The sequence below is a fragment of the Schistocerca nitens genome, chromosome 2 (genome assembly GCF_023898315.1).
Source record: "Schistocerca nitens isolate TAMUIC-IGC-003100 chromosome 2, iqSchNite1.1, whole genome shotgun sequence".
NCBI classification, from domain to species: domain Eukaryota; kingdom Metazoa; phylum Arthropoda; class Insecta; order Orthoptera; family Acrididae; genus Schistocerca; species Schistocerca nitens.
This window is the reverse complement of record NC_064615.1, coordinates 1,027,105,943-1,027,129,992: the sequence shown is the minus strand read 5'-3', so window position 1 is coordinate 1,027,129,992 and position 24,050 is coordinate 1,027,105,943. Positions and strand designations below refer to the sequence as shown.

General features: G+C 39.2%; 1 protein-coding gene across 1 annotated transcript in view; it reads right to left on the bottom strand.

Moving 5' to 3' along the window:
- Positions 1-24,050, bottom strand: part of LOC126237376 (dynein axonemal heavy chain 7) — a 1,033,797-nt gene that overhangs the window by 534,684 nt on the left and 475,063 nt on the right. Inside the window, exon 32 of the mRNA XM_049947460.1 lies at positions 7,230-7,377. Coding sequence (XP_049803417.1) covers positions 7,230-7,377 — 148 coding nt within the window. The remainder of the gene's footprint in view (positions 1-7,229; positions 7,378-24,050) is intronic.

The window sequence follows — 24,050 nt, the reverse complement described above, 5'->3', positions numbered from 1 at the left end:
CACTAAGCAGATTTAGAAGGATGTGTGTTGCAGTAGGTACTGGGAGATGAAGAAGCTTGCACGGGATAGAGTAGCATGGAGAGCTGCATCAAACCAGTCTCTGGACTGAAGACCACAACAACAACAACAAGGTTGTAAGACAGTTGTCTGATGTTACTCATGAAGTAGAAGATTTCAACACCGACACAAAACGACGAAAGATCAGAGATACGGTCCACATCCTTCAAATGACATCCTATAAGGATCTTGCAACCCAGGGTAAATTTGAAGCTCCAGCATCAGGCAACAAGCGGAAAGGTGATGAAGAGTGAAGCAGAAAAAGAAGTTCTAAGAAGATCACCGCCAGAGCAAGAATCAGTCATCAGGAGTAGGAGTATGCAGGACTGATGACTCGTTCTCGGACTAGGAGGATGTAACACGGAGATGCTGTTCTCTTAAGTGCGGAGCAATGTCGCAGAAAAAGCTGAGTAGCACCATGGTTTAGTGGTTATGATACTAAACAGTTGCATGGAGGGTCGTGAGTTCAGAAATCACCTGGACTGTACAGTTTTAATTTCTGTATTTGGTTCGAATACATTCTAGAAGTATCCACAAATATCAAGAATCATTGTACTGGAATGTTCTGTAGCTGCATATATACTGTATGTATTCTGGCCAGAGGCAGTTCGTTTTGCGCTCTTGTATGTGCAAGTGCTGAATAAACCTTCGTTAAGAGAAGTTAGTGTTCATCATTCATCTAACTGCACCTTCTTCTATGTGACAATATTTGTGTTTGACTTCTGCACCCACCATTCTCCAACTGTATTTGGAACAGCTAATTGCACAAGTGCCAAACTGTTCAAACTATTTGGATGATATTGTCGTAGCAGGTCATTCACCTGAAGAACATATTGCAAATTTTCATGCTTTGTTTTGCATGTTATCTGATGCAGGACTAAACTGTAGACTGGATAAATGAGATTTTTTTTAAACATGAGTGACAGTATCTTGGTCATGTCATAAACAGTCAAGGTGTATATATCCTTCAGTCACATTTGTTAGCCTTATGAGATTTGCCAGTTTCTTGCAAGTCACAGGATTGTAGTCAGTCTTAGGGAAAATGAACTATTATATTCAGTTCATAGCAAACGCTGCACAAATGCAGCTCCACTGCATCGCTTGCGTCAAAAGAATGTCCCCTTTGTTTGGACAGATGAGTGCCAAGTAGCTTTTTAAAAACTTAAAGATGCATTGCACAGTGATCGATGGTTAGTTCGCTTTTATCCTGACAAATCAGTTGTATTCCTCTTATGAAGTCAGTGCACTGCTTTCACACAGAACTGGTGATAAAGACACGCCTACTGCTTTCACATCAAAAGTGTTATCAGAAGTTCAGTGTAACTATTCAGAAATTGAGAAAGAGGCTTTGGCTATTGTGTATGGAGTCATCAAATTGCACCAATATTTGTATGACAGAAAATTCTACTTCGTAATGGATCACAAGCCTTTGTAAGCTTTGTTTCATCCAATGAAACCGGTTCCTGTACGAACTGTCAAAAAATTGCAAAGATGAGCTTTGTTGTTGCCTCAATACCAGTACGAGATTGTGTATTGTCCAATAGCTCAACATGGTAATGTGGAACCACTTTCACTGATTGGCCCTGATACAGACTTTGACTCTTCTGCTGCATCTTGTTGTCACATCGATGCTCAGGATTCTGAATTTCTTCAGTCTTTTCCACTGAATTATAAGAAAATTGCACAGGCCAAGGAAGCTGATCCAGATTTGAATGTTTTGCTAACATACATTCCCACATCTTGGCCTCACTCATTGAATAGCATAAAGAACTCTGTCCTGCACTGATACTTTGAACATCAGCATAGCCTCACTGTCCAGAAAGATGTAGTTCTTGTTCAAAATGATGTAGACAGTCACTTGTGTTGATCCCTAAAAGCTTTGCAAAAGGAAGTGTTGCAGTTACTTCACCAAGGACACTGGGGGATTGTTCGTATGAAACAGTTAACACATCGACACTGTACTTGACAGGATATGGACACCCAAATAGAACAGGTGATGTCACAGTGTCATGCATGTGTGGAAAATCTGTCCGCTCCACCAAAAAAATTCTCTGCTTGGCCTAAGTCACAATCGCCATGGCAATGTGTGGACATAGACTTTGCGGGACCTTTTTGGAACACTCATTGGTTGATTGTGGTTGACTCGTATAGTAAGCTTCCTTTTGCTGAGCCAATGAACTCGACAATGTCACTAGCACAATTCAGATGTTGTCCTCTATTTTTTGCCTTGAAGGTTTACCTGGAGTAATAGTGTCAGAGAACAGGTCACAGTTCACGTCAAATGAATGTTCAAACATTCTGTGAACACAATGGCATACAGCATCCAACTAGTGCACCGCTCCATCCACAGTTAAACGGCAAAGTAGAAAGTTTTGTCAGAACTTTAAGCAGCAGATGACCAAACTTCACCCCGCAGTCACCTGTGATCAAGCATTACAACTGTTTCTCGCCTCATATTGTTCGCACCCGCAAGATGGACCATCGCCTGTGGAATTGCTTCATGGCTGCTGCCATTGGACATTGCTCCACCTGCTCCACCCTCCTCAGCATCCGGCACTGAAGGAAGGCCCCAAGTATCACTTCTCATTGCATAATATTGTATTTTACAGGGTTTTTAGCAGCCAGCAGACAGTGGGCACAAGGTGAGATTGTCCATGACTTTGCACTTCCATGTACCTTATTTCAGGTCCATATGCTTGCAGCGCCGACATCAAACTGAACTTCGCCTCTCCCATGCACACAATGATCTTACTGTGTCTCTTCCCCCAGACTCACAGGTCCAGAGGACAGCGTGGCCACAACAGCCGCCAGAGGGTGTCCTTACCACACCGCGGGACAACCCCATGGAGACAGAGACTTTGCCTACTCCGCCTCCTCTCGTCCTACTGATGGAGATGGAACTGCCCATACCCTAGCATTTGCCGCCTTCTTAATCTGGTTCCTGGCATCAGGAGGTGGACACATACCCTTCTGATTGTTTTCCAGGGACATTTCTGCCAGAAAGCAGGCCAGATGGTGGGGTACAACCGGAAGCTTGACATCCCCTGCAGCCAAAGCTTGCAGTCACGCAAGGCAAGGCATCCACCCTCCTGCCTCCCCCGCAATGGTCACACTCCCTACATGATAACAGTCCACTGCTTTGGGGGTAAGGTATGTTCTGGCATATCAACAAGTGCCAGCATGGAGATGAAGAACACAAGAGGAGAGAAGGCTGCGAGACGACGACAGCCAACAGCTTACTGGCGAGGACCGCACCACGACAGCAGTGGATTTTACAAGAAAGGAATACAAATGCTGTTCCTGCCAGCCACGGCCACACAGTACTAGATGGAGCCTAGCAGAGAGTGCTATGATAGCAGTTATTGGTGATTCATCGTCATTGCTTGTATGGACATTGCATGCCACCCATCACTTGCAACACCGTTGTAAATACAAAGTTAAGTATTCTTGATCTTCTTTATAGTAATAAAAAACTATTAATGTGATTTGCTTGGATCGTTGTATATCTATCCGAGAGTGCAGCATCCTTTAGGCACCCTATAAGCGATGAGTGTGCAGGGCCCCTCAGTATCACCTATAAGAAACATGTGGTACAGCAATGGGCACCCACATAGTACCATCCTATGCAAACCTATTCATTGGCCATCTACATAATTCAATACCTTCTCTTGCTGACAGTATGGGTAATGTAACGGATGATGATAAAAAGAAGGCCAAAATTCTAAACGTAGCTTTCAAAAACTTGTTTACGGTAGAGGACTGCGGCACCATTCCCCTTTTCAACTATCAAACAAACACAAGGATGGCTGACATAGTGTTTAGTGTATCTGGGATTGTAAAACAGTTAAGATCCTTAGATGCCAGGAAGGCATCTGGCCCAGACGGTATCCCTGTGAGATTATATGTTGGCTATGCTACAAATATAGCACCATTCTTATCCATCATCTATCAGAGGTCATTGGAACAGCAGAAAGCTCCACGGGACTGGAAGAAGGCCCAGGTCATAACAATCTATAAAAAGGGTAGAAAATCAGATGCACATAGTTACCATCCAATTTCACTGGCATCGATTTGTTGTAGAATCATGGAACATATTTTGCGTTCAGACATAATGACCTTTCTAGACTCTGAGAAGCTCATCTGCAGAAACCAGCACAATTTTAGGAAACAGCAGTCATGCGAGGCACAGCTGGCCCTCTTTGTGCATGATATACAACAGGCTCTGAATACCGGTTTCCAGGCTGATGCCACATTTCTCTACTTTCAAAAGACATTCCACTCAGTTCTGCACTGTCGCTTGCTCCAAAATGTGCACGCTTTCGGTCTATCCGATGACATACGCGGTTGAATAGAAAGTTTTCTAACAGACAGAGAGCATTTACATATGTCTGCCTGTGTCTGTATATGTGCGGATGGATATGTGTGTGTGCGCGCGAGTGTATACCTGTCCTTTTTTCCCCCTAAGGTAAGTCTTTCCGCTCCCGGGATTGGAATGACTCCTTACCCTCTCCCTTAAAACCCACATCCTTTCGTCTTTCCCTCTCCTTCTCTCTTTCCTGTTGAAGCAACTGTGGGTTGCGAAAGCTTAATTTGTGTGTGTGTGTGTTTGTGTGTTTTTTGTCTCTATCAACATACCAATGCTTTCGTTTGGTAAGTTACAGCATCTTTGTTTTAGATATATTTTTCCCACGTGGAATGTTTCCCTCTATTTTTTTTTCCCCTCCTGAGGCAAGCTGGCCCACAACTGTTGTAACTGGTCCTCAATATTGTAGATACTGGCAGTGAGATGGAGTTCATGTTTCAGCTGGTCGAACACATGTTCTATAATGGCAGATCTGGGGATCTTGCTGGCCACTGGAGTACCTCAATGTCATGCAGACAGTTCATAGAGACAGGTGATACGCGAAAGTGAGCATTGTCCTGATGAAAAATAGTATCACAGTAATACAACCTCTCCCCAGGTTGCCACAGTGCTTGCAGATAACTGTCATCCAGGGTACTGGTGAACTTTGATTCATCACTGAGCACAATATGATGCCATTCACCAGCAGTCCATACCTCCCTGTTACAACATCATTCCAAACACACCCATTTGTGTTGAGTTAATGGCAGCCTATGCATGAAGCGTTCATTCCTTAGTCTGGCTGCTGCTAGTCTCCAAACAAAGATGTGTGGGATGACACAGAATGTTGCAGAGAGTCCGTTACCTGTCCTCAAAAGGCAAACACATATGTGAAGGGGTGCTTGGGGCACAGTACAGAGATCACCCCTTGTGGTGATCAGACATGGTTGACTGGAACCTTGACAATGAGTATATGCCTGACTTATATATCTTTTGCCCTCATATAACCATGCAGTCCAACATCAGACCACTATAACATCAGAATGCCTCCCAAATCTGGATATTGCATAATTCAACCATCTGAACAACTGGAGATTCACCCTCAAACGCTGTCAAGTGCTGAAAACAATGTGTCAAACAAGTATGCGGCATCTCCCTGTTCTCCACAGTGATCACTCAACATCCAATTCTGCTCACACCCCTCATATACCATATCAGGCCTGATAGTAACATTGAACATGAATAACACTGATGCACCCTGTTGACCATTTTACCAATCGCAGAGAATTGCTGCTCTACTTAGTTACATGCACATTGCTGATGTGTACATGAACGAAGTTATCTTTATGTCTGTCTGCTGGGCCCTTCACTTTTTTGTCAGGTACAGGAGCTACAGTACATGTAAAATGTTGGTAACACTGCCTTCTTTTTATTATTGCATATGCCTTCATGTAACTAATTCATTGGTAAAAAATTATCTTTCAATTGTCTGTTGTTACATGTACAAACTGTTCAGTACTGTGATTTCTTTGATAAGTACAAGTATCATTGACTACAGCAACTTGCTCAGTAATGTGTAGCAATCACAACCACAAATTAAAGTCAGCCTGGAGGTGCCTCTGGACACATAGGTTAAGAAACTAGACTTAAGTGAAACTAAATGTTTGTCAGTGTTTTACATGAAAACTTTGGTGATATAATGTTTCATTTAGAATTACTTTTGTTACACAGAACTACAACAAAAAACTACATTGAAATTTTGTATAATCTGACAGCAATATTCTAAATCTACATCTATGTACATACTCTACAAACAACAGTATGGTGTAGAGTGGAGGGTACAATGTACCACTACTAGCCATTTCCCTTCTTGTTCCACACACAACTAGAGCGAGCAAAAAATGACTTTCTATAAGCCTCGGTATAAGCTGTAATTTTCCTCATCTTACATTCGTGGTCCTTAGGCAAAATTTACATCACTTTCAAATACCAGCTCTCTAAATTTTCTCAACAGCATTCCTCATAAAGGATGTTGCATTCCCTCTGGGGATTCCATTACAGTTCCCAAAGGCATCTCCGAAATACTTGCATGTCAGCTGAACCTACTGGTAACAAATCTAGCAGCTCAGCTCTGAATTGATTCAATATCTTCCTTTAATCCAATCTGGTTGGGATGCCAAACACTCAAGCAGTTCTCAACAGAGGGTCACATTAGTATACTATATGCATTCTCCTCCCTAGATGGACCACACTGCCCTAAAACTCTCCCAATAAACTGAAGTCGACTATTTGCCTTCATCACTAAAATTTTTACATGCTCGTTCCACTTCATATCACTTTTCATTGTTACACCTAGACACTAAATCAATGTGACTGTGTCAAGTAGCATACTGTTAATGTTGTATTCAAACATTATGGGTTTATTTTCCTAGTCATCTGCATTAACTTACAATTTTTTTTTAACTAGATGTCATTCATCATCACACCAAAAAGTCATCTTGTATTCTGCTACAGTCACCCAACAACAATTCCTTCCTGTACACCACTCCATCACCAGCAAATCGCCACAGACTGCTGTTCACCGTGTCCATCAGGTATAATGGATTTTATAAACAAAAAGGAGAGGGTGACTAATCCATTGTGTATTGATAATTGATATGATAAACAGAAGTGAAAGGGTGACTAATCCATTGTGTACTGATGCTTCTAACAGAAATTACATTTTGTGCACCAGCTACAGCCACACTCTCTTGGTGTCATTAAAACTACAAGGGCACTTACTTCATTCTAACAAACAATGGTACTGCATTTAATCACTACATTACCTTACCTGAATAACTCTTGCAAAATCCCTGAGGTTGAAAAGATAATGAGATTTTGTTGGGGTTGGCAGTAAGTTAGCTCGGGACTGTTTATATATTTCAAGTGTTGCTCCAACAATTTCAGTAATACAAGGATCAAATTCCTTACTGAAACCTCTGTAAAAAGGAATGATTGAAAGAATAAAATCAGTAATATATGTAAAAACATCTTTTTAATGTTGAAAAATGTGTGATAAATGAGAATTGATCTCTATATTTCTTTTGTCAGTTATGTAATAAGCAACAACACAAATTACCTGAAAACACAACATACTGAGAGTGCGTGAGAAAGATAAATTACAACATAGTTAATTATTGTACTCAGCTACATTATACAAATACAAAGAGAGCCAAAAACGTAAAAATAAATGTTAAGTGGATAAGTTTTCATCAATCAGATTTATTTTGCAAATAGAAGTAGTAGGCAAAAGATATATATGTCAGGCATATACCAAGCCACGAGAATATATGAAGAACAAGGAACAAACGAAGTGAATTAAAAAGAAAGGGAATGTACATGATACTAATACCAGGGATCAGAAAATACTAATATAGGGACAAATGGAAGATAGTTAACCCTTGAGTAACAGAGGAAGAACTGTGGATAACAGTAATCACATAATCGGTACGCATGGAACAACACATGCTACCAATACGTTTCACAGCACAACACACAAAAAAAGGTATTTTTCTGGGGCTCATACATCAGGTTTTATGTGTGAGAGAAAAGTAGGGTCAAGTATTTTGGATAGTTCTTGGGCTAGGAATGATTTGTATAGCCCACAGAAGGATTGTATTACTGTAACTAACCTACAATATAGGCTAAAAGTTTGAATATTACGACTATCTACAGCTTACGATGAGCAAATTAGTTAATTTTTGTTGCATTAAAAGTGTTTATGGTGCACCTGAAGGGTCTAATGGAGGTACCATTTAGATCATAGGCAGTTCTGAGGAGAAACCAAAAAAGTTTTCTTGATATCTTTATCCATTTCTGAGATACAGATTTCAAAGTTGCACTACTTTGAACTTAAAATACGCATATAAAATCTGGTATGAAGTAAAAAAATAGTTTATAAAATGATGGAGCATGCAGGGCTATGCTGTAAAGTGTCTCTGTTATCACCAGAAGAGTTCTGGGATCCCAATATTGTATTACTGAAAAAACATACAAAATTTTTGTGCACAAAAAATATGGTCTGACATGTCAGTTTTGTGTTATTTAAAATTTCACATAAGTAAATTATCGTAATTTTACTGATCTATAAAGTTATTTTCATATGCAAGACATACTCTGCTGTAGAAGGAAAAGAAACCAGTTGAAAAATGCTCATGCTGGAGAACTAAAAAGGTGAATATGCTCCTGTTTAACAGATTCTGACTAAAAAGTGGGGCACCAGCTGCCTCATTCCCCCTTCCTCAGCATATTATAATTTTTTTTTCCAGAAACTTTGGCATGTGAACATACTCATACTTTTTTATCTGAGAGAGAGACAGTGGCTGTGGGCAAGAGATGGAAAAGTAAGAAGTACTGGAAGATAATAGACAGTGGTTGTGATATAGAAAATGTGAAGGACACAAAGGCAGTGTGAGAGAAGAACAGCACTAGGAAAAGAGTGAAGGAGACAGTGCCAGTGGGAGAGGAATAAAGAAAAAGAGAAAGTGGAAGTGACTGAGAACCAGTGAGAATGAGAGACAGAGTCTATGACAATGGCAATGAGGAAGAGAGAGGTAGTGACAGTGAGAAGAGACAGGAGCAATGGGAAGAAATGACTGACAGCAGCATTAAGAGAGAGCAAGAATGATACAGTGATAGTGAGAGGAGGCAGTAGTAGTAGGACAGAACGGAGGAGCCTGTGGCTGTGATATAGGAAACAGTGACAAAATTAGAGAGATTCAAAGCGATAACAACAATGAGTTGGGTTGAATGAGTGAGTGAGAATGGGCAAGTGGGACTGGATGGGTTGAGTGACTTACAGCAATGAACTAGTGGATATGAGTGAGCTACAGATTGGGTAGTTTATGGGAGTGAGAGGTGAGCTGCATGTTAAAAAAGAGTGTGAATATGTTTGCAGCCAAAATTTTTGGAAAATTTTTTACAGGTGCTGAGGAAGGCAGAACATGCAGCCAGTACCTCAGTTTTCAGTCAGAGTCTTTTAAGCAGGGGCATATTTGCCTTTTTTGTGCTCTGATATGAGCATTTTTCTACCGAAAAGTCGTATATTTGGTACTGAATTTTCAAACAGCTACTGAAAAAAAAATCTGGATACTGATTTCCAGTCAAGATGAATGGCATAGTTGTTGGTGTGCCATAGAAACAGTTTGTGAAATATAGTCATTTGTATGGTAAAGTTGCAAACTCTTAAAAACTTGAGTGATTGGTACATTTAACACAAATGTAGCTGTGGAGCTGAGCAATTGATAGCTGAGAACCAACACAGATGAATAAGACTTGGAATTTTGAAAGTAATACTATGAACTTACAAATAAATTTGTGTCATCAACAGTAAGCGGAAAAGTTAAAATGGTTCAAATGGCTCTGAGCACTATGGGACTTAACATCTGTGGTCATCAGTCCCCTAGAACTTAGAACTACCTAAACCTAACTAACCTAAGGACATCACACACATCCATGCCCGAGGCAGGATTCGAACCTGCGACCGTAGCGGTCGCGCAGTTCCGGACTGAGCGCCTAGAACCGCTAGACCACCGCGGCCGGCGCGGAAAAGTTAATCTTTGGCATATTTCATACCGTAAGAATGTCACTGATGACCTCCATTACTGAGAGAAGAATTGTAGAAACCCCTTCTCACCTTAATAGGTTTGTATACTACACATATGAAGCAATTACTATGGTAGTGGAGTGGGTGTGGCCTGCACTTGTGGGTTTTTAGGCTGGAGTTATCCCTCCATAGGTCCAATAAGACAAGTTCTAATTAGAGACAGGAAAGAATACTATCCCCATTAATTAAAGAGAGTAATGTTTGTCAAGAAGATTGAAGAAAGAAAATGTTGATGTGGTATTAGGTAACTGCAGGGGCATCCAAGGAAAATTCTCAGGTCTGGTGTTACTTAAAAATGGCACCAATGTCTACATAGTACTTGATACTGAAACCTGGCTAAAACCCGATTTTAATAGCAATGTAACACAAAATTCAGGTTCGAATGTACACTGGTGAGCACAACTTAAGGCCGAAAGTAGGACTTACATGATGTGTGTCTACCAAGTAATATAGCTCATACCTGTATGCATCATCATGCCTTACCACACTATAATAACTGAAGGAACAAAATGATCATATTTGAAATGTCCCTGGATGCATTGCATACTCCTACCTCTTGTCATTTGACAATTCATTCATTGTTGTCAAACATAATCGTTTGGTGGTCCAGATGTTATGGCAAGAGTAGGCATACTGCTGCATGAGTGTACTGATCTCCACATTTTGAATATGGTACACACACCAGTCAAAGTTAGTGTGATACTGTACACCTTTCCCATGTGTGTCTTTCCAAGAGTATACTCAGCCCTGATTTCATTTTTAGGGATAACAATGCACGGCTGCATCGAACAGCACAGTTGGAGGAGCTCTTGGAATGGGAGAATATTCGCTGAATGGACTGGCTTGCCCATTTCCCCATCTTAAATCCAATCAACCACATGAGGGATGCAATGGGGAGACATATCACAGCACGTCTACATGCACCAACAATCATCCAGCAGTTGTCAACTGCACTGGTGGAGGAACAGAATGCCTTGCCACAAGAACTCACTCCCAACTTTGTAGCCAGCATGGCACCTTATTGCAGAACATGCACTGTTGCATGTGGTGATCGCACACCCTATTAAGCCTAAGTTTTTTCAATCTATGTTACTTGGCAGTGACCTGTCATGCAAAGCTTACTTTTTTCCAGAGGAGGCTGGAGCTCTGCTGTTGGTAGGGCCCAGGTAAAAAATGAATGAACTTTATAATGGAATTGTTCTGAACTGTTTGTTATATACGGTAAGCTTAATTTATGTCATACTGCTTAAAAAAAAACACTAGAAAAATAGTAAATATGATAATTATACAGTTGTAGATATAGGCCTAATCCACAAAATACTTTAGCCCTTTAGCCAATAATAAAGTGTAAACAGAAGTGAACTCATCCCTGCTCCCCCCCCCCCCCCCCCATCCGTATACATAATATTGATGAGCACCTAATTGATTGATTACTATCTTCTCTTGCATACTTAAAAATTGAAAGGATATTTTAGTAAATAAATTGCTTTATTCATTTTAGAACCGCTTTAAGAATCCTAGAATGTTAAATACACAGCTCCATAATATGGAACACTACTGAGAGGTAGCCCCATTTACATTTGGCTACAGGCAGCTACATAAAGTGATGCAAAAACTGAGCAGTTAAAAGAAAGTGAAAAAGGTGATTTCAGAATTAGCCAGAAGAGGCACTTGAATTCTCCTACACAATATATTATCTATGACTGCAAGAACAAGCCTCTTAATCAGCGTGTGCGCTGCTGTCACAATGTCATTTATTCCAGGTAGTACATAAAAAATGACTGTTACCAAATATTATGTGTCAACAGTACTCTTGGTACATAAAGCCACTGCCTATACAGTTAGCTCATGTTCAACAATGGCATTTTTGTTGCTGCTTGGCTTAAATATTGTAGGATCTCAAGGGTTGGTCACAGGTGCTGTTTAACTCAAGGCTTCCCATTTTTGCTGAGTTCTGCCAATTGAGGACTAGAGTGAAACTATTTAACGTAAGCTGCTACATATATTTGATAGAATAATAACTGAAATGAGAAACAGATTTCACATCTAACACACTTTTGATGTCACATTAATTTCCTGTCAGGAAAGCATCAAATGAGAGCTTCATACTTTGTTTTGAAAAATGTTAAGCACATTTTCATGCCAAATAAAACAGATAGTACAGTAGAGCTAGTTAATGAAATAGCTGCTTTTAAATTCCACTAGAAAGAGCTGTTGCAGAGCATGATTCCCATTTAGATATGCGATTCCTCCCACTCCCATCGCAAAGTAAGGTTATGAGTGCTTAACCAAATACTGAATTAGCTTTGAGGATATGTATGACAATTTCATTGCAATGCCAGCACAAGACAAATGATAGTAAATTTACGTAAGGTCAAGTATCGGTGAAGCAGGCATCAAATTGAGCTATCTTGTCTACAGAATATGACACAGCTGCTAAATTTGACTTCAATGAAATTATCAATGAATTTTCTGTGCCCAAAGCAAGGAAATGGACAGTAAAATTAATAAGTACACAATTCTTGGGAAAGAGTATGTTGTCATCTCTTAATTACAGAACTTTTTATTTTATTTTCTATTAACAACTCATACAGTGTTTATAACTTAATTGAAGCAAATAAATTTTATTCTATGTTATACGTCATAATAAATTCGGCACACATTAGCTGCTACAAACAATTATGACACACATTTTGTTTTGCATTCCATTGTTTTAGAAAGTTTGTACAATTTTTAATTTATTTGCTACAATGATACATTTAATTTGCTGCATGAAATATTTTTCATCTACATAGTTCACTTGCCAATATTGCTTCATTTTCATTAAACCTACCTTACAAATTACAAAATTTCCTTTATTTGTGTAGAGAAATTGCAGAAAGGTGCTTTTCCCTGGGGTAGTGGTGGCAGGGGGAGGGGGGGGGGGGGGAGCGAGGGGGAAATGCAGCTTTGGTTATGCCAGCGGTGCAGGATCATCTCAGTATGACTCTGGCTAGAGACCCAAGGCTGCTGGCCCCAAGCACTGTGCAGATGTACAGACAAGTGGACAAGGGTGGGAACGAGACACCACGGAAATGGGGATAGGCATGAGCTGGTCCATCCAGCGGGTCCACCTGAGATGGCCCTGAGATAAGGTATAGCGAGAGATGATGTCAAGAAATTGAAACATATTGTTCACATCACTATGACTGAAATTTTAGGGGCCGGGGGTGTGGAGGTGAGTATGGACCATCTCACACTGGCCCTCACTGTCGTGTGGGGAGATGAAAACAGGTTAGTCACAGTGGAAGAATGCACTGGGGGGTGGGGCGGGGGGGGGGGGGGGGAGTGAAAGAGTGGCAGCAAGACCTGATCTGGCTACTGGCAGCTCAGAATAACACTGTGTCTCTGCATCAGAGCAGTGGAAACTGGGCCTCATCACCTCTGGTCTCTATCTCTTGTGCTACACCAAAATCATGTCATACTCAAAGTTTTTGATACAATACAGGAAAAATACATGCTATAAAATTATATCACAATATTCCTAGTGGGGCCATACCCCTGTGGCACTTAAGAAAGAGCTGGCCCTGCTCTTGTACCTGTTTTGCACACCAGTCTGCAAAGATAGGCTGAGCACCAGTGGTAGTTTGGGTTAAGATAAATGTTGGAGGTGCATTGAATATAGTCACCAGATGCTCTTATAGAATGCCTACTCAGGAGCAGTATTAGTGGAATATCTGAGATGAAACTTGGAGAATATTTCATGTAAATTTCCCAGTAATCATGTGAAATTATTCTAAATGCCGCACCTGAAAATTACTTTGAGCAGCTAATCAGAGAAGTGACTCATGAAAGCAACACATTTTATCTCCTGGTCTCCAACAGATCAAAACTCTTTGACTCAGTTGGTTTAGCACAGGAAATCAATTATCATAAGGCTCTTACAGAATCACTGGATATAGCTGCAAGTAGGAATCTAAAAAAAGGTAGGAAGATTTTTGCTAAGGTAGAGTGACAAGAAACGGATATCAGATAACTTGAGCAGTCAACATGAAACTTTAATTTCCAGCATTGACAATGTCGAGCACCAATAGACAAATTTCAACAGTTTTGTACAAAATACTTTATACACATATGCACCAAGCTGTGAGAGATGGAAAGACCCACAGAGGATTAACAGCCATGTTTCAGAGCTGTTACTAAAGCAAAGAGAGAACCTCACTGTAAATTTAATTCTAGCCAAAGCACCACAAACAAACAGAAAGTGAATGAAGTAAATATTAGTGCAAGGAGAGCCAAGCATGGAGAATTCAACAGATTTGAAAGTACAATTCTACACTTGACAGAAAATTCTAAGAAGTTTTGGTCTTATGGTAAATTGGTAAATGGATTGAAGTCGTGTGTTCAGACCCTCTGTGACCAAAATAGCTTTGAAACACAGGATTGCACAGAGAAAGCCAAAATACTAAATATTTTTTTTCCAAAACTATATCACTGAGGAAGATCACACTGTAGTTCCCTTTTTAAATCACTGCATGAACACCAGAATGAGACAGACTGAAATAAGTGGCCATGCAATAGAAAAACAACTGAAACTTCTCAACAGAGGAAAGGCCAATGGACTGGTGGGATACTAAGATGAGATTCTCCATGCAGTATGCAAAAGAATTTGCTCCTCTTCTAGCAGAATTGTACAGCAGGTCACTGAACAGGTGAAGCATTCCTAATGATTCGGGAGGGGGGGGGGGGGGGGGAATCTCATTCCCATTTTCAAAAAGAGGCATCGAATAAATGCATCTAGTGCTATATCTCAGATGTCAGTCTGTTGTCAAATTTTGGAACATGTTTCATTTATGGAGACTGAAAATCTCCTCTGTAGGAATCAGCATCGTTTTCAGAACCAACAACCGTGTAAAACTCAGCTCGCTCTGTCCATCCACGAATACTAGAAGGCAGTATACACTGACACCCAGATTGGTACCACGTTCCTTGGTTTCCAAAAGGTGTTCAGTGCAGTCCACACAGCAGCCTAATGAACAAAATATGAGTGTATGCAATATTACACTAGCTGTGTGAGTTGATTGAAGAGTTTCTACGAAACAGAACACAGCATGCCATTTTCAACGGAGAAAAATCTTCAGTCATAAAAGTAATTTTGGGTTAATTACCTAGTGGACAATAATAGAAGTTCTGTGAGGCTTTCTGCAGATGCTACTGTTGTATACACAGACGTTGTAATGCTAGAGACTTGTAGCGAAATGAAGGAAAACCTGCAGAGGATCAAAGATTTGTGTAGGGATTGGCAATTCATCTTCAACATCAACAAAACTGATGTATTGTGCACAAATAGGCAGAAAGATCAATTATCATATCATTACATGATTGCAGAACAATCGCTGGGTGCAGTCACTTCCATAAAACACCTGGGATCATAAATACAGAGAGAGTTAAAGTGGAATGAGCACATGAAACTAATTACAGATAAGGCAGATGTCACACTGAGATTCACTGAATGAATCCTCAGAAAATGTAGGCTACCCAAAAAGAAGGTAGCTTACAAAATCCTTTGTTGACCAATACTTGACTATCACTTGTCAGTCTGAGATCCATAGTAAATATGATTCACAGGAAAAATAGAGAAGATCCAAGGAAGTGCAGAACACTCTTCCCCGAGGTCGGCTTCTACCAGTTTTTCCATTTGTCTGTAAAGAATTTACGTAAGTATTTGGAAGCTGTGATTTATTAAACTGATAGTTCGGTAATTTTCACATCTGCCAACACCTGCTTTCTTTGGGTTTGGAATTATTATATTGTTCTTGAAGTCTGAGGGTATTTCACCTGTCTCATACATCTTGCTCACCAGATGGTAGAGTTTTGTCAATACTGGCTCTCCCAAGGCCGTCAGTAATTCTAAGGGAATGTTGTCTACCCCTGGGGCCTTGTTTCGACTCAGGTCTTTCAGTGCTCTGTCAAACTCTTCACGCAGTACCATATCTCCCATTTCAACTTCATCTACATCCTCTTCCTTTTCTATAATATTGTCCTCAAGTACATCGCCCTTGTATAGACCTTCTATATACTCCTTCCACCTTTCTGATTTCCCTTCTTTGCTTAGAACTGGGTTACCATCTGAGCTCTTGATATTCATACAAGTGGTTCTCTTTTCTCCAAAGGTCTCTTTAATTTTCCTGTAGGCAGTATCTATCTTGCCCCTAGTGAGATAAGCCTCTACATCGTTACATTTGTCCTCTAGCCATCCCTGCTTAGCCATTTTGCACTTCCTGTCGATCTCATTTTTGAGACGTTTGTATTCCTTTTTGCCTATTTCATTTACTGCATTTTTATATTTTCTCCTTTCATCAATTAAATTCAATATTTCTTCTGTTACCCAAGGATTTATACTAGCCCTCATCTTTTTACCTGCTTCATCCTCTGCTGCCTTCACTACTTCATCCCTCAGAGCTACCCATTCGTCTTCTACTGTATTTCTTTCCCATATTCGTGTCAATTGTTCCCTTATGCTCTCCCTGAAACTCCGTACAACCTCTGGTTTAGTCAGTTTATCCAGGTCCCATCTCCTTCAATTCCCACCTTTTTGCAGTTTCTTCAGTTTTAATCTACAGTTCATAACCAATACATTGTGGTCATAATCCACATCTGCCCCTGGAAATGTCCTACAATTTAAAACCTGGTTCCTAAATCTGTCTTACCATTATATAATCTATCTGATACCTTCTAGTATCTCCAGGATTCTTCCATGTATACAACCTTCTTTTATGATTCTTGAACCAAGTGTTAGCTATAATTAAGTTTTGCTCTGTACAAAATTCTACCAGACAGTTTCCTCTCTCATTTCTTAGCCCCAATCCATATTCACCTACAATGTTTCCTTCTCTCCCTTTTCCTACTCTTGAATTCCAATCACCAATGACTATTAAATTTTCGTCTCCCTTCACTACCTCAATAATTTCTTTTATCTCATCATACATTTCATCAATTTCTTCATCATCTGCAGAGCTAGTTGGCCTATAAACTTGTACTACTGTAGTAGGCATGGGCTTCGTGTCTATCTTGGCCACAATAATGCGTTCACTATGCTGTTTGTAGTAGCTTACCCACACTCCTATTTTTTTTATTCATTATTAAACCTACTCCTGCATTACCCCTATTTGATTTTGTATTTATAATCCTGTATTCACCAGACCAAAAGTCTTGTTCCTCCTGCCACCAAACTTCACTAATTCCCACTATATCTAACATTAACCTATCCATTTCCCTTCTTAAATTTTCTAACCTACCTGCCCACCTAAGGGATCCGACATTCCACACTCCGATCCGTAGAACGCCAGTTTTATTTCTCCTGATAACGTCCTCTTGAGTAGTCACCGCCCGGAGATCCGAATGGGGGACTATTTTACCTCTGGAATATTTTACCCAAGAGGACGCAATCATCACTTAACCATACAGTAGAGCTGCATGCCCTCGGGCATTCTTCTTAGTATTCTGTAAACATGACTTATTAAGCTGATGGTTTGGTAACATTCACACTTAATTTGTGTGTGTAATTTTGACTCAAGAAATAAGTACCTACAGATAGAAAATCATAGACAAACTGTAAATGTTGTAAGCAATATAAAGAGAGACACACATAATGGGGGGGAGGGGGGAGGAGATAATATGCTTTCTGGTCATTCTGGCCACTTCCTCTAACTGCTCATACCATTTTTAGATGTACTTTTTGACAATCAATGAGTTAACAAGATTATGAAAAGGAAAGTTGCTACATGCTTCGAGATTCACTGATGTAGTAAAGAAATATGATTCCAAATTGAATTTCTTTGAATCTACCAGAGGTAATGGGCAATCAGCATCATGTATTGACAGTGTTCTAACTAATTATGTATATGAAGATGTGTATAAATTTTGTCTAAACCTAGGTGTTTCAGAACATTGTGCATTGTTCATTGAGCTGCCACAGACAGACAGGAACATTTCACATATGAGAACCCATATGAGCAGGAACTTTGGAAAGAAAATTTGCTAACATAAGTGTGAGAAGCTAAAATAGAAATATGGCCTATTGGTCATTGTAACTCAAGTGATGAAAACTTTGAGAAATTCCTAAATAGTTTTCTTAGTGTCTTTAATGAAACATTTCCACCTAGAATATGCAGCAATAATATAAGGCATAAAAATTTCCAGTGTAAGGAAAAGGGAACTGCACAGAGAAGTAAAATATAATAAAGATATTGATTTCATTAAATATGTTAGACTCTGTAAAACCATATTTGAAAGAGTTGTCAGGACAGCAAAACAACTGGCAAATAACAGGCTAATTTTAAATCATTAAAATAAGACAAAGGATGTGTGGTCAGTCATTAAATCTGAGTTAGGTGTTAAAGCCTGTAGCCAAGAAATTTCAAAAATTGACATTTAAGGAAATACTATTGGAAATCCAACTCAAATATCAGAGTACTTTAATGAATTCTTTATAAATGTAGCAAAGTCTGATGTAGATGTAACAGATTATCACAACAAAGTAAATCCCTTTGGCCTAGGTGAAAACTAAAAACTTTAAAAAATTCTTAAAAGTTTCCGTAGAGGCCGTAGAAAATGCTATTCTAACATTAAGAAGCAAAAAATCTGCAGATTTGGACGGAATACCCACACAAAGTTATTAAAGTGGTACACAACAGAATTGCAAACCCACTAGCTGAAATAATAAATCAATGTTTTGAAGAGGGCTGTTTCCCAGAGGTACTGAAATGTGCTCCAGTCAAACCACTCTTCAAGAAGGGATCAAGAGAGATCATGGGAAATTATTGTCTTACCTCAATTCTCCCAGTCCTATCTAAAATATTTGAAAAACTTGCTGTTGCACAGATCCAAAACTTCATTGCAAAATATTATGTTATTCTAAACAATGAATTTGGTTTTCAGCAGGGGAAAAACACCATACATGCAGTAAACAGTTTCATTGAAAAAATAAGTACATCATTAGACAAGAGAAATAAGGTGGCAGGAATTTTCTGTGGCCTCGGCCTCAAAAAGGCCTGTGATTCTGTAAACCATGCATTGCTTGTTTACAAAGTTGAAAAGTATGGTATTAGTGGCAGTGCCCTCCAATGGCTTAAATCCTACTTACCCAACACAAAGCAAAGAGTTAGCTTTTCTTCAAATGGCACATGTTATTTTTCTGACTGGAAAAAAATATCTCGGGGTGTTCCACAAAGGCTCCATATGAGGCCCAGTCCTATTTCTCTTTTATGTTAATGACTTACCATTAAATATCAGCTCCCAATCAGTTCTGTTCGCAGATGGTACTTCTGTCTTAGTTGAAGATCAGGATTCAGAAAAAGTTTCCAAATCTTTGATCAGTACCCTCAGTACCATAGAAACTTGATTTCAGATAAATGGGTTGAATCTAAACATATCTAAGACCCACATGATGCAGTTCAAAACAAAACAGTCAAAATGTGAGCAGATTAAGATTGTACACAACAACGAAGGTATAGAAGAAGCTGACTCAGTCAAATTCTTAGGTTAAAATGAAGATAAAAATTTGAGCTGGTCAGCACACATCAAAAACCTGGCAGACAAACCGAGCAGCTTTGCATTTGCAATGAAAATATTGTCAACTGCAACTGACATGGACACATGAAAAGTAGCAAATACAAGCTACATCAAATCCATTATTAGGTATGGTATTGTGTTTTGGGGTAACTCGACAAACATAGTGCGGATACTAAAAATACAGAAAAAAATCATTTGAAATATGTGCACTGCAAACCACAAAGAACCACGTCGACCATTATTTAGGAAACTTAAAATACTAACTGTGCCATCATTATACATATATAAGATTATTATATTTTTGTACACTAGACATGAATTTTATGAGGGAAACCATTTTTTTCCAATCACATGATACTACAAACAAAGAAAATTTTATGCTCCCCATCCACCACCTCAGATGGTATGCCCAGGCACCTGAATACATGGGAATGAAAATTTGTAATAAATTAAAAGGGAACAAGTTGATGCAGATGAATTTAGGTTCACTTAAAAGAAAGCTATATGAGGTACTGACACTGAAGTTTTATTACTAAATTCATGCAGGACAAACTGGAAATTTGAGCTGGAAATAGTGTGTTACATATTCCAAGAAGTATCCTTATAGTGTTGTTATTTATTATAGTGCTGTTATTTGTTAATGTGAAAACCATTGTAGCTGTTATATAAATTTTTGACATGTCTCCTATACCCAAACCAAATAGATTGCAAATGATGATTGAGATGAATAAAAAAAACAATTCACAGTTCACCATATAGTAGAGATTTTGAATCACAGATAGGCACAACAAAAGACTATCAAAAATAGATGTGTCACACACACACACACACACACACACACACACACACACACACACACACACACACACAGATTCACGCAAATATAACACAAACATGACTGCAGTCATGTGTGTCTGAGTTGCATTTGCCTAAGTATCTCTGTGAGTGCCCGTGTGTGCATGTCACCTATTTCCAACAAAGGCCTCATTGGCCGAAAGCTTTTTTGTGACAGTCTTTTTTTTGTGCTGTCTGCAACTTAGCATCTCCACCATATGGTGAGTAGTGACTTTCTTTTTTATAGTATTGTTACATTCCATCCTGAATTTTCCAATGTTTAATCAATGACCTCTTTTGTGTTAATGTCTCTGTAAAAAACACAGAGAAAACATATCTTATTCTTCAAGTTGTTTTAATTTGTAGAGCGATTAATATCTGCAGCTATACTTCACAACCACCTTACGGTGTGTGCCAACAATATTCCGTGTATCACATGCCCTACCCTGTTCAAGTCATGAATGATTCAAGAGAACAACAATTACTGGTAAGCCTCTGTATGAGCTCAAATCTCTCCAATTTTACCTTCATTGTCTCTTTGCGAGATATACATAGGAGGAAGCAGCATATTGGTTGAGTCTTCTATGGTTGTATACTATAGGAACTTTAACAGTAAACCACACCATGATGCAGAACCTCACTTGGAGCATCTAGCACTGGAATCAACTAAACATTTGCATGACTCTTTTGTACTTACTGAATGAAATGTTGGATCACGTGAGGCAATACTGACCTTACGACTTATCTTAGAAGAAAGATTAAGGAAAGGCAAACCTACATTTCTAGCATTTATAGACTTAGAGAAAGCTTTTGACAATGTTGACTGGAATACTCTCTTTCAAATTCTGAAGGTGGCGGGGGTAAAATACAAGGAACGAAGGGCTATTTACAATTTGTACATAAGGCAGATGGCAGTTATAAGAGTTGAGGGACATGAAAGGGAAGCAGTGGTTGGGAAGGGAGTGAGACAGGGTTCTGGCCTCTCCCCGATGTTATTCAATCTGTATATTGAGCAAGCAGTGAAGGAAACAAAAGAAAAATTCAGAGTAGGTATTAAAATTGATGGTGAAGAACTAAAAAGTTTGAGGTTCGCCGATGACATTGTAATTCTGTCAGAGACAGCAAAGGACTTGGAAGAGCAGTTGAATGGAATGGACAGTGTCTTGAAAGGAGGATATAAGATGAACATCAACAAAAGCAAAATGAGGATAATGGAATGTAGTCGAATTAAGTCTGGTGATGCTGAGGGAATTAGATTAGTAAATGAGACACTTAAAGTAGTAAAGGAGTTTTGATATTTGGGGAGCAAAATAACTGATGATGGACGAAGTAGAGAGGATATAAAATGTAGACTGGCAATGGCAAGGAAAACGTTTCTGAAGAAGAGAAATTTATTAACATCAGTTATAGATTTAAGTGTCAGGAAATCGTTTCTGAAAGTATTTGTATGGAGTGTAGCCATGTATGGAAGTGAAACGTGGATGACAAATAGTTTGGACAATAAGAGAATAGAAGCTTTCAAAATGTGGTGCAACAGAAGAATGCTGAAGATTAGATGGGTAGATCACATAACTAATGAGTAGGTATTGAATAGAATTGTGGAGAAGAGGAGTTTGTGGCACAACTTGACAAGAAGAAGGGACCGGTTGGTAGGACGTGTTCTGAGGCATGAGGGAGCATTGGAGGACAGTGTGGAGGGTAAAAATCGTAGAGGGAGACCAAGAGATGAATACACTAAGCAGATTCAGAAGGATGTAGGTTGCAGTAAGTACTGGGAGATGAAGAAGCTTGCACAGAATAGAGTAGCATGGAGAGCTGCATCAAATCAGTCTCAGGACTGAAGACCACAACAACAACAACAATTACTTTATAATGGATAAACTGATAGAACCCAACCTGAGATAAGCTCAGTTTGGGTTCTGGATCAATGTAGGAACACACGAGACAATACTGACCTTATGACTTATATCAGAATATAGGTTTAAGAAAGGCAAACCTATGTTCATAGCATTTGTATATTCAGAAAAAGCTTTTGACAGTGTTGACTGGAATACACTCCTTGAAGTTCTTAAGGCAGCAAGGATAAATTCAGGGAGTGAAAGGTTACCTACAACTTGTACAGAAACTTAACTATGTTTGTAAGAGCCAAAGGAAGTGAAAGGTAGACAGTACTTGAGAAGAGGGAGAGACAAAGTTATAGCCTTTCTTCTATGTTATCCTATTTGTACTGAGAGCAGGCAGTAAAGGAAACCAAGCACTAGTTTGAAAAGGTCATTAAGTTCAGGCAGAAGAAATGAAAACTTTGAGGTATGCTGACAGCAATGCAATGTGGTCAGCAAGAATAAAGGACTTGGTATATCAGTTGTGTGGAATGAAAATTTGTGTTGAACAGCAATAAGAATAAAGCAATGGTAATGGCTTTCTGACAACACTGTCAAGACGAGAACATCTTACCAAGGTTTGGGGTGATTCGACATGCAGTAAAATCTAAGAAGACCGACCAGACATTACGACGAGCAGGCATGATGCTACCACCTGGCTGGAGACCCGAGAAATCTTCATCAACATTCATATTCTTCCTTGTCACAAATATTTTGCAGGTTGCACAACCACATATCCATTCCCCTAAAGAGTTATTGCTACAACTGAGATTCTCCTGTCACTAACACATCCATAAACAGTAACTTTTTACTATAGCAATCAACAAATCAACAGCCTCATTCCTGGTCACCTTCACTGTGCCACCAAGTAATGATTTTGATAGTTCCTGCAAAAATTAGTATCAAACAATCTCGACCCATCATCACTGCGCAGTGAAGCTAAATAATGTTGCAAGTTGTGTGGACAACATCAATCAAGGATTACATCAGCATTTCCTTTCTCACGTCTCGCCTTCCTGCAACAGTCTAAAATATTCACTTAACTTTGACATCAGTCACGGAGTGAACCGTCTGTCTTTGGTGTCACTTATAACTCATTTAGTCACATCAAAAGTCAATATGAAGAAAACTGGATGAAGTCAAGTAAGACTTTGAGTGAAAACAATGAATCTAGTAAACCTTACTAGCAGGAAACACAAAATTAGGAAATTTTTAGCACTGATCATGTAGGCTTTCCACAGGGCCTATGAAATTATGGAGTAGAAACACGTTAAACATAAAATTGGAGAACGTAAAATCTAAGTTCAACTTTTGTATTATATGTTATGTGTAGTTGTGTCCATTTCCAATGAAGGAACTGTGAGAACATTTCTTGTCCCATTATTTCTTTCTGCAGACCCAGTCCTGTGTGAGCCAGTGCATGGCACAAGTTGAGCTAAGATGTAGCAGAACAGTGAGGAGCATATTTCCCACAAATTATTCTGCTAACAAACAAACAGAAAGGTTGAACATTTTACATTCTATAATGTCCAGTTTATAGGTTTCATGTTCATCTTTTATATACTTCAGATTCACTTTTACACATTTATGGTTGTACCATGACTTGCACGTGATACACAGGATACAGGATACCTCGCTTAACCTTTTTACACAAATTTTACACACATCACTATCACATTTTATAGTAACTGAGACATCATTACATGAGGAGGTTCCATCCAGTGCCATGTTTACCAAACAT